The 12,799-nt window shown below is 35.8% G+C and overlaps 1 protein-coding gene across 2 annotated transcripts in view; it reads right to left on the bottom strand.

Annotated features, from left to right (window-relative positions):
* Arid2 (AT-rich interaction domain 2) overlaps positions 1 to 12,799 on the bottom strand; it is a 154,847-nt gene that overhangs the window by 67,338 nt on the left and 74,710 nt on the right. For both annotated transcript variants that reach the window (XM_070039359.1, XM_070039355.1), the window contains one exon: positions 3,688 to 3,821. In XM_070039359.1, the coding sequence (XP_069895460.1) occupies positions 3,688 to 3,821 (134 nt within the window). The remainder of the gene's footprint in view (positions 1 to 3,687; positions 3,822 to 12,799) is intronic.

Here is a 12,799-nt window from a genome sequence, read left to right as displayed (position 1 = left end):
GCCCTTAGTGTTCAAGCCCCAGTGCATGTGCGTGCACACGCATGCACACACGCGCACGCACGTGCACACACACACACACACACACACACACACACACACACACACACACGGTTAATATCCCCAGGAAAATTCAAATTCACATATATTTAATTCTATGATATTCTATTATGAGAATGATAATAGAATTGCAGATTACTACCTTTCAAAAAATTTTAAGAATGTCTTGGAATATCTTATTAACAACAAATATACCTAGATAAATATTTATTCAAATCAAAACGGGATACTATATAATAAAAATGCAGGCACAAATCAATTGTTTGTTTCTGAGTCAGAATCTTACTAAATAGCCCAAGCTAGCCTTGAACTTCTGCTCTGACTGTCTCTGCATCTCCAGTGCTAAGATTACATCTGAGATTACACAAGTAAACCACTCAATTCTGTCATTTTATTGTGATGTTAAGAACTGAATCCATAGTCTCATGCATGTGAATTAAGGGCAAGGCAAGTGTGCTATCACTAGGCCACAACCCCTGAAATTAAAAAAAAAAAACTTTATACACTCAATTTACCACTAGGTAATTCCATTTTAACATTTATTTAGAACACAGACAGTATAGATATACAAGGAAATCTATGAAGTTTAATCTTTTTCCTTAATGACACTTGAAAAGTATCATTAATGCAAGATTTGTTTTATATATTAAACACTACATTAATTTGTACAATAATGTGACAGGTTTCTTTGCAAAAAAAAATGTGTAAATTTGTAAATGCTCGTATTATTCAGAACTATTATCTCTTTTCAGGTTTTATATTCTAGATGTTTCCCAGCAATTATCAGGTTTTTTTTTCTCTTTGTGAATCCCTAATCTTGACTTTGTCAAACATGATACATACTACCTAACTGTTCAGAGTTTCCTCAAAACAAATAAGACTTCTCATAGCTTAGCTAAAAAGAGTTGTGTCAGGATCAGTGAGTGGCTCAAGCCTATAATCCTAGCTACTTGAGCAGTTATGATGGAAGCCGGCCTGGACAAAAACATAGTTCTTGAGAATCTATCTCAACCATGGCTAGGCAGAGTGGCATGTGCCTGTTATCCCAGCTACTGATGAAGTACAATGGATGAAGTAATGCACACTTATCTTCCCAGTGACACTGGGATACATGAATAGGATCACAGCTCAGGCCAGCCAAGGATAAATCAAGACCCTACCTTCAAAATAACCAATGCAAAAGAAGTCTGGAGCTATGGTTTAAATGCTAGCTAGTGCCAGGCTCTGAAGTTTGGTTCCATGTACTACCAAAACAAAATACAACAAAGCAAAACAACAAACAAAAAGAGCTAATGTAATATGCTAAGCATGTCTATCATTTCATTAACTTGTATAGTTATATGAAAGAGTTATGTCATATTCTTCTGAAATACCAAACATACTTCACACTTTCTTTAGGAAAATTGGTTGTAACCAGGAAAAGAGAGCAAACACATCTTGAATGCTTTTTTTTTTTTTTAACTTAAAGACCAAGTAGTGCAAAAGGCTTTTTGGGAGATATAGTAGCAGACACCAAATTTTGTTTATTATACTGGAGGAATTACATCAAGTTGATTCCTATCAAGTTGAAAAGTTTTCAAGGTCATTAGTACAATGTCTCACTCAATGTAAAATATCTTCTATAACATCCCTGAATTAGGTAATGCCATTCTCTCTCTAGGAAAAGAGAACATATCACCTAACAAGTTGCTTCATTTGATTTTACCTGATAAAACTACTAGCAAGGTTCTCTACATAATGACTTTAAAATGCTTTAAGACTTGTAGTAATAACTATCAATAAAAGCAAAACTAGGTTTAGTTGGCACTCCCTGCTTCCCCTAATCCAATTATTTAAAACAGCATCAGGTAAAGCTGCTTCAAATGAAAATCCCAGATTTTAAGAGAAGATTCTATTTCTTTTTCTTTTCTTTTTTTTTTTTTTTTTGTTGGTCATGGGGCATGAACATGGGCTTGGGCACTGTCCCTGCACTCTTCAGCTCAAGGCAAGCACTATACCACTTGAGCCACAGCGTCACATTCAGTTTTCTAGTAGTTTACTGGAGATAAGAATTTCACGGACTTTCCTGCCCAGGCTGGCTTTGAACTATCATCCTCAGATCTCAGCCTCCTGAGTAGCTAGGATTACAGGCGAGAGCCATCAGCTCCCAGCAAGATTCTATTTCTTTAGTCATTAACTGGAGAAGAAATATGACGTCAAATTCAAAAAGAAACTCTGAAATAGACAATGTGAAAATAAAAAGAATTGGTGAGAGTGACACAAATAAGACAACTTAATCCTAAGGATCAGTACTGGTATGGATGAATAAGAGTAACAAATATATGGACTAAATGCAATTTTTATAAAGGATCATAACCTTAAAAAAGAATTCCCTTCTTTTTTAAGGCCAAATGTCAACTAATGAATGACACAGATACCTTACCTTCCTACGTCACTCTTCCAGGTGATTCCATCAACCACAGAGCCATTATAACAAATCTTCATCACTTCTACATAAATCTCTATTTCAGGTTGACTGTGTGATTCAAGTTCAGTTTTTGATTTTATTTATTTATTTTGGGTCAGTCGTGGGGCTTTAACTCTGGGCCTGGGCAATGCCCTTGAGCTCTTCAGCTCAAGGCAAGTGCTCTACCACTTGAGCCACAATGTGACTTCTGTTTTTTTTCTGGTATATTGGAGATAAGAGTTTCACAGCCTTTCCTCCCTGGGCTGGCTTTGAACCTCGATCCTCAGATCTCAGCCTCCTGATTAGCTAGGATTACAGGCATGAGCCACTGGCTCCTAGCTCTTGATTTTTTTAAAATTCAGATTCATCTTTAACTGTTAAGAACTGTGACTTCATAAAACTTTTTTCCTGGTATCTTAGTAGGATAGTTGTAAAATTATGAACATTTCTGAGTATTCTAGGGTTAGCCATCTTCGTAGTAAACTCTTAGAAACTTCTTGGTTTCTCTGGTCCTTCGTTCTTGCTCATGTCCCTTCTATTTCCCCTCCCTCTCTTCCTCCTTCCCTCACCTCTTCCTATTAGTCTCCCCTGTTTTGAGGCTGGCCTTGAACTCATTATGCAGTTGGCCTCCCTTATTTTTTCTTTTTTGATGGTACAGGGGTTTGATCTCAGCACCTTGAGCTTACACTCTACCACTTGAGCCACACTCTTAGATCTTTTGGCTGTTAGTGTTTTTCAGGTACTGTCTGTCATTTTGTGCCAGAACCAGCCTGGACTGTGATCGTTATACTTAAGTCCCCCTCAGAGGTGAGTGCCAGTGTACCCAGCACTTCTTCGTGTTGTCATTGAATAAAGTTCTCACTAACTTTTGCCAGGACTAGCCTTAAACCTCAATCCTCACAAGTAGCTGAGATTCTAGGTGAGAGCCATTGTGTCTGACCCTGGCTTCCTAATCTTAAACAACTTTAATAGACTGATGATCAAAAATAAGAAAAAACATTTCTACATGGAAGAAACTGTAGAAGTATTGGTATTTGCAATTCTGAAAATTTCTTCAACTAAAATTCAAAACTATCTGTGATAAGAGGGAGTCAGATAACACCTAGATGCCAATGTTTGCTAGATGCATTAGTCCAATTCCCTAAGTATTCTCTTATGTCCAAAGACTCTCCAGTGATCATTACCTGACACACTGTGTTGCTGGTAATTGTAGGAAGATGGAATTGCACCAATAGGAAGCTGTGGCTTTGGGTTGCCGGGTGGTACCTCATCATCATCTTCCCCAAAATGATGAACTTTCTCGTACTTTTCTAGATAACTGAAATAGAAAAAGAGCACAACAAAGATTTACAAACAGGTATATGACTTATTTTTAAAGTCCTACCAGATTTTCCTTTACTAGATGCCTCACATCTAATCATTATAAAATATCAGAAATTTGATAGTGGATCAGTAACTTCACTTTATCAGCAATATTGCGAATAAAAATCAATGCAATGACTCTAAAAACATTTTATCTTTTCAGAACATCAATATGTAACTCCTTGTAGATGAACAGTAGCACAATTTGTTTATTGCTACTTTCTTTTGTCACTTTAAAATCTAAGTCAACATTGGTAGACTGATCCCTCTTGTCTCTTAATCAGTTCATTCACATTATTTCAGTATGCCTTTTGGCTGGTATTTTTATTTAATAACATATTTTAGAGACATAAACATGTCAGGTAAATGCTTTGCTACTTCATGCTTTTTTAATAGCTATACAGAATTAGATCGTATTGACATAATAGTTTAACTAACTCTTTACTGACATCCATGTAGGCTAATTTCAGTTTTGTTTTGTTTTTGTTTTACCTCCAGGCCTGGGGCTTGAACTCAGGTCCTGGGCACTGTCTCTGAGTTTCTTTTGCTCAAGGCTACCGCTCTACCACTTGAGCCGCAGCACCACTTCTGGCTTTTTCTGTGTATATGGTACTGAGGAATCTAACCTATGGTTTCATGCATGCTAGGTGAGCACTCTACCACTGAGGCACATTCCCAGCCAATTTTTTTTTCCTATCACGAATCATGTCACATCTACACATTTAAATGAGTGTTTTCTTCAGAGGCACTAGAAATAGTATTAATGTTGCCAAATTCCTTTAAAAACTTATGTTTAAGTATCTCTTACTGTATGTCACCATTACTGAATATGATCGATCTTAGTATTAATTAGAATTAAAATATCAAATTCATATCCTAATGTCACTCACCATCTTTTATGCAAATGAAATAGGTTATGTCACAGCAAATCACTTAGACAACTGAACTGAGAGTTTCTAGACAGTCTAGTATTTTACAATTGATGTAGATGCATGGTTAAAAACAAACTAAAGATAATCTTCATGAAATAACTGCTAGACAAATAGATCAAGAAAAAGTAAAGGTTTGGATTTTTTTTTTTTTTTTTTTTTTGGTCATGGGGCCTGAACTCTGGGCCTGGGCACTATCTCTCAGCTTTTCAGCTCAAGGATAGTAGTCTATCACTTGAGCCACAGCACCACTTCCAGATTTTTCTGCTTGTGTGGTGCTGAGGAATCAAACCCAGGGCCTCATGCATGCAAGGCAAGCACTCTACCACTGAGCCACCTTCCCAGCCCCAAGGTTTAGAAATTTTAAAATCAAGCTGGGTCCCAGTGGTTCATACCTATAATCCTAGCTACTTGGAAGGCTGAAAATGGGAGAATCGCAGTTTAAGGCCAGCCCAGGAAGAAAGTTCACAAGACCCTTTCTCAACCAATAGCTAGATAGCTGTGCCTATCATCTTAAGTTATATGAGAGTCTGAGATCAGAAAGATTGTAGCTCTAGGCCAGACCAGGCAGACAAGTGTTCAAGACTCAACCTCAATAGGAAGGTGCTGGGCATAGTTGTGTGTTACTTGTCACCCCATGTAGGACTGAAAATCACAGTATAGGCACATCCCTGGACAGGAAGCAAGAAACTATCTCAAAAATACTTGGCAAAAAGCAGTACTTGAGGCATGGCTCAGCAATAGAGTTCCTGTCTAGTAAGTATGAAACTGAGTTCAAAACACTAAGACTGTTTAAATTTAAAAAAAAAAACTTAGAACTAAATCTTTCAACAAGGTTATCTGTAAACTTCTTGCTCAGTTGTGCCCAGTAGATTGAACATTTCTATATTTTTCATTACAGTTGAGAAAGCAAACAGTATTACTAGTAAAAAGGGACTATAAATATGAATTTTCTCTCCTCCCAAAACATCTGAAATGTCACATAAGCAATATGAAGTGAACTGACAAACAGCATAAATACTATATACTTAAACCAAACAATATCTATTATTCCACATTAAAAACCTGTATGACTGACGTATCTATATGATTTAAAAATGACACAACTTCCAATCCTTGTGATATCCAGATACTGTTTCCCCAAATAGACACTTTGCACAATTACAATCCACAGAAATTTGTGATTTAGGGAACTTTTACAATTTTGGAAATTTCCTTTCCTAAAACAAACTGGCCTAAGTGCCAGTTGTGATTATTGCCATTATTAAATATTTTCACCTGAGATGCACCAAGAAAATCACTGAATTCTGTATCTCTTGTCCCTATTAAAATAAGGTCAGTCTTTTTGTTTCTTAGTTATATTTCTCAAAGCTCAATGCATTAAAAGACAAAAACATAGCTAAAATACAAAGTTACACTTAAAAATTTCAGTCTTAGCCGGGCGCTGATGGCTCACGCCTATAATCCTAGCTATATAGGAGGCTGAGCTCTGTGAATCACGGTTCAAAGCCAGCCCAGGCAGTTAAGTCCTTGAGACTCTAATCTCCAATAAACCACCAGAAAACCAGAAGTGGCGCTGTGGCTCAAGTGGTAGAGCGCTCGCTTTGAGCTGAAGAGCTGAGGAACAGTGCCCAAGCCCAGAGTTCAAGCCCTACGACCAAAAAACCCAAAAAAAACAAAAAACAAGTTTGAGTCTTCTGATTTAATTCTCTGCCATACATTGAGTTAATATGCCAACAGATTACTGTGCTCATTCATTAAACTACAAAACCTACAAAGACAATGGCATCATTCTGAACAGTTAAAATATTAGTCAAGTAAGTATTTATTGAGCTCCTATAGTAATCTGCTTAGTATATGACATATGTAAGTCTGTTAAATTAGAAGCCATATATGAAAATAAAAGTCTTACCAGGCAAACAGACAACTAGGATCCCTGGTTCAACATCAGGAAGAGATTTAGAGGCAAGGGGTTACATCTTTTTCTTCAATCTGACATGCTCTATGCCATACTTTTTGTTGTTGTTTGTTTTGACTGTTCTGAGGTTGAATTCAGGGCCTGTGCAATTTCCCTTTAGCCTTTTCATTCAAGACCTACACTCTATCACTTAAGCCACACTTCCACTCCTGGCTTTTGGCTACTGATTGGAGATAAAGTTTCATAGACTTTTTGGCCTGGGCTGGCTCTGATTATAATCCTAAAATCTCAGCATCCCAAGCAGCTAGGATTACAAGCATGAACCATTAGTGACTAGCTCTATACCATATTTTAAGACTTATAGGAAAGCAGAAATATAAAAAGGTAATGAATAATAGAGAATTCAATGACATAATTAAAAGCTTAATTATGAGTAACAAGGTTGTAGCTTAATGGTAGAGAGCACTTGTTGTATATACCCAAGGCCTTGAGTTTGATCTCCAGAACAGTAAATGAACAAGTTTACATATGAACAATATAATGGATTCATTCAAACTAGCACCAAACATATGCACTGTTATAATGAATGTGGAATAATGTAACATACCTCTTACAATATCTAAAATATTAAAACTAGATTAGGTTGCAAAAAACTTGGCATCACCATCAATATAATGGATTTTCTGTTCAAATCTCCAAGGAAATTATAAAAGTAGTCATAATCAATTTATATACAAATTCATAATACATTTTATTATATAATTATGTAAATTTATATAAATGATATTTATGTACATTATGTTATTACTTATTATATAGTATTTGTTGTACCTTATCTAAGGTACCTTCTCTAATCACAGAAAATTCAAAGAACTTTTTGTCATCAAACATGGGAAATTACAAATTTATTATGTAAATTTCAAACCTATATGCCAAATTAGAAGGAATACTGCAATAGTACCCACGAATAGGTATCAATGCATTGTATCTTATTTCAACCAGTCATCTCTGATTATTGTATAGAAATTCTCAGGATATAATTTCTCATCTGCAAATATTTTGGTAGAGTACCTGGAAATGAAAAGCAGTAGCGATAATTACTAGCAGTTAATACAAGTTGATTATTTCTGGATCAAGGGGGAAAAGTAAAATATGCATGATGCATATGTAAAGATGACAGGGTTTATATTTTCCTCTCTCTTTAAAGTCAACTAAAATTAACCATTTAAAGAAAAAAAATCACTGCCTATAAGCCTAGCAGTTCAAAGCCAGCTCTAGCAGTAAAGTCTGTGACACTCTTATCTCCAATAAACCACCTGAAAACCAGAAGTGGCTCTGTGGAACCCTTTGCCTTGAGCTAAAGAGCTCAGGGATAGCACCCAGGCCCAGAGTTCAAGCCTCATGACCCACAATAAATAAATAAATTAATTAATTAGTTAATAAAGACAGCATCATTCCTTTCAGAAAGTCTGGTGCATTTAAGGATCACAAATCTAATTTGCAAACTTTTTTTTTTTTTGGGGGGGGGGTGGGGGGGAAGGTCAGTTGTGGGGCCTGAACTCGGCCTGGGCACTGTCCCTCAGCTCTTCAGCTCAAGGCTAGCACTCTACCACTTGAGCCATAGCACCATTTCCAGATTTTTCTTCTTACGTGGTACTGAGGAATCAAACCTAGGGCCTCATACATGCAAGGCAAGCACTCTACCACTGAGCCACCTTCCCAGCCCAACTTTTTTTTTGAGAAAGCAGAATAGTCTAGTGAAAGTGAAAAAGATCCTAAGTCAAACCACATAAAAGGGGAAATACAATTTGGATTTCCTTTAGCCACTGAAGAACTGAAGCTGAAAAATGTGAAGGTATCTCATATTAGAACCCAGTGATGACTATTTGGGGTTGAACAAATGGTTGGCCAAAGAAGCAAAATCCTTCACCTTATAGCTTCAAAAGACTCCAAGCTGTGAAAAACTATGAGAATCAGCATGAAAAGAATAGTATCATCAAGTAAAAGATACTGTCTTAGACTTTTTTTTACCATGCAAATACCTAACAGAAACAATTTAAAGAAGCTAAGTTTTACTGTGGCTATTTTAACACTTGCAAATCATAGCTTATTCTATCGCCTTTAGGCTGATGGCGAGGCAGAAATACCATGGAAGGACGGCTGAGGGGAAGAATTCTGTTCCCCTCATGGAACCCAGCAGGCAAAGAAGTGTACTTCCTTATTCCTCTTTTGATTCCATTCTAGTCCCAAACCTCTGGGGTAGTAATGCTCACGTTCAGGTAGAGATTATGCCCCTTAATTTGTCCTTTCTGCAAACAACCTCACAAATACAACTAGAGTTGTGTATTACTAATCTCCTATTTGTTTCTCAATTCAATCAAGTTAGCAATCAATGTTAGGCAACAGAAGGACTGCTACTAATAATGATGTGAGCAATTTCAAGATTAATACCAGCTGGGAGAAAGCAAGGGCAAGGGTGGCATATACTCTTTATCTGACTTATATAACTTTAATCCCTCTGTACATCACCTTTATAATAATAATTTTTTGAAAATTTTATAAAGAGATTAACAGGCACAAAATCAAGTTTAATGGTGTATAAACCATAAAGGTCAAAGTTTTCTGCCAAGATTGCCCATAAAAGGAGAACATTAAAAGTAAGGTTAAACTAATGACAAGCATATGTATCAGAAAGCTCCCTGGGACTATGATGTCAGGTGCATTGTCCATTAGGAAACAGCAAAAGGCAAAAACACTCACATGAGAGATTTAGGCTTCAAAAACAAGAAAATAGCTGACCCTAAAAGTTACACAGAGTATTTGAACAACATTCTGACTTCTCTTTGAAAGTAAGAGAAAATAATATACAAATATGAGTCTGGAGAAAAAAGTTTTCTCACAATAATTCTTGCCCAGCTTTACTTCTCATTTAAGATAATTCATTATCAAATATGTGAATACTCAGAAAGAAAAGTTATATAATTTTCCAGAACACACACACACACACACACACACACACACACAGAGTACTCTAATTAATAAAAATTAACTAAAAGAAAGAAAAATGATTGCTATCAAAGGCAAGAGACTATGGAAAAAAAGTACTGGCCAAAGGGTACAAAATTTCAGTTATGAATAAATTCAGAGGATTTAGTATAAAACATGGTACAGTTAGTAATACTCAATTGCATCCCTGGAATTACCTGAAATGTGGCCATCACAAAACAGAAAGGGTAAGGAGGTGTAGAGACAGATATGCTAACGAACTTAAACTTGGTAAACATTTCAAAGTATGTGTGCATCATATCAAACATCACATCATACAGCTTAAAATCATCCATTTTCTCAATAACAACTTGATGAAGTTGTAAAATTTAAAAGGTAGAGGAATGGTTACATAGCAGAAATGACAGAATGGGCATGGAAACTAAACTCAAATGATTTCAACAATACTTTTTGAACTATAGAAGAGAATGCAAATGTTACTGTCAACTACAAAAAGAGAATATAAAAATGTGAAACTATCAATATAATTTGAAAATGGTATTCCTAATATGAAGTTCAAGAAATTTTCCACAAAAAATGGAAAGAGAAAGAAGTCATTAAAAAGAATTAAAACTACCATCTTATATTAGAACAATGTGAGTTTCTATTCTCTCTGTTAATATTAAAGAAAATTTGTTCTCATCTAGGCCTAATTTTTCCTAAGTATTTAACAGAAAAAATAGTATCATTTTCCAACTCACCACATGGCAAAAAAAAAAATAATGAATTTAAATAGGTAGAATACAGAAGAAAATAAAGAATTTTCTGTAAGCCAAGTGCTGGTGGCTCATCAGATGTAATTATACATCTGAGATCTGAGGATCCTGATTCAAAGACAGCTGAAAGCAGACAAATCTAGGAGACTTCTATCTCTAATAAACTAGCAAAAAGCCAGAGGTGCAGGTGTGAGCAAAAATGTTGAAGGAGTGCACGGTTCTGAGTTCAAGCCCCAGTACCAGCACAAAAAAGAAAGAAAAGCAAAGAAAAAAAACCCACTGTGTAATACAGCAATTCTACTCTTAGGCATATACCTTAGAAAAAAAAATCTAGAAGTAATATATACACCATACAAACTTAACTACTACATGGCAGAACAATTTAACAAGCTAATATTGATGCATACAAATAGCTATCGACAACAATTGTATTAAAAATAGACCTGGATTCCGCTGATTCTATTCATAAGTGCCATAAACATTCAAAAGCACTGAACGAATTTGTAGAAACATATGAGTAAGTGGAAAAGACACAAAGAAAATGAAGAATAAACAAGCCATGACAAATTCCCCTGACAAGTGATAGAATGAAGAAACACACGAGGTTTCAAAGTCTATTGAAATTATTATTAGTTTTCTTGTCTTGGAGTAAACTCACATTTACTAATTTTTTACATATGTGTTATATTACACTCTTAAAACTCAATTATGTCAAATTTTTAGGTATTTCTGTGACTATGTAAAATGTTAAGAATTAGAGGAAAAAACGAACTGTAGTTTCCTGAAAAGGCATGTAAAACTCTACAGATGTCATAGAAATTAGTTAAGATGGATACAAAAATAGTAGATGGTGAAACAATCTATTTATATCACTAAACACATGCATGAAAAATTCTAAAGATTTTATTGCAGAAATCCAATGATATAATGTTGGTATATTCACCTAAGGACCAAAGAAATATACACAACTATGACAATGAGCATTTAATAAAATTGAAGCATGGATGCCTCACTAAAAAAGTTAGTGAAAAATTCCAGTGTAAATGTATATTTGGACCTTTTCTGTAGTATTTTTGTTGTACAACTGAAGAGAACTTCCAACATACCTTCTTTTCCAAACAGGCCTTTGCAGGATTTCGAAATCCACCTGAGCCACAGTTCTTCCTTCTGTAGACGACAGCCCTTCAACATAGGGCACACAAATAAAATATCCCAACAGGGAGAGACATTCCACTTATGAATTGACACTGCTCTTCTCCCCTTCTCCTCTTCATATTTTACTCATCCCATTTGAGAGAATATGGAAGAATTCAAATGTGGAGCCTTCACTCACATTAGTGAGTGATACATACTATCATATTGGTGTGAGTACAGGTTAAGTGTATTTAAAGTACTATCTCTGGGCTGGTGGCTCAGACTTGTAATCCTATCTCCTCAGGAGGCTGTGCTCTGAGGATCATGGCTTAAAACCAGCCCAGGCAAGAAAGCCCATGGGACTCTAATTTCCCATTAACAACCAAAAAGCTTGAAGTGGAGATGTGGCTCTAATGGTAGGTATAGCCTTAAACAAAAATGCTCAAGAACAGCACCTACCCGGAGTTGAAAACCCAGGACCAGCACACGTACATGCACACTCATATACAAGCCTATCTGATTTAAGCTAAAATATCTCCCACAAAAAAAAAGAAGTGTTAGATTTAGTAACTCACCAAAGAAACCACAGCTGGAATAATGCAAGGAGAAATAAACAAGAAAATGGCAGAAGACACTTTGAACATAAGCATACTGTAGAATATACTCCAATCATAAGCAATGATAATACAATCAGATAGGAAAGGTCAAAAGCTTTTCAAATTAATCCACCTAAATCTGAACTGGGGATTTACATACAATGACAAAATGTTGTTCTAAGTTAATGCTATACTTTATGTGTGTGTATGTGCATATATGAAGGTTTGGAGGGAGGGAGCTCTAATGAAGAGGGTAAATGAGGATGAATATGATCACAGCTTAATTACATGTGTGAAAACAGAACAATGAAATCTGTTCCAATTGTTTTACGGGTTGGGGAGAACCGATAAAGGGAGTGGGGCTGATCTGGATACATTATGTGCATGTATGGAAATACCACAAGGAAACTGCCTTTGCACAACTAATGTGTGCTAAATTAAAAAACAAACATCAAATCTACACTTTTAGGCACCAGTGATATTTTAACAATGAAAAGAAAGTCAATACTCCTACAAAGAAATTCAGGGCAGGTGCAGGTGACTTACACCTGTTACCCTAACTACTTACAAGGCTGAAATCAGAGGATAGTAGCAAG

This window comes from Dipodomys merriami, unplaced genomic scaffold (genome assembly GCF_024711535.1).
Source record: "Dipodomys merriami isolate MVZ:Mamm:240054 unplaced genomic scaffold, mDipMer1.0.p SCAF_10, whole genome shotgun sequence".
Taxonomy (NCBI): domain Eukaryota; kingdom Metazoa; phylum Chordata; class Mammalia; order Rodentia; family Heteromyidae; genus Dipodomys; species Dipodomys merriami.
Note: the sequence above shows the minus strand (reverse complement) of the source record. Positions and strands in the feature narration are given on the sequence as shown.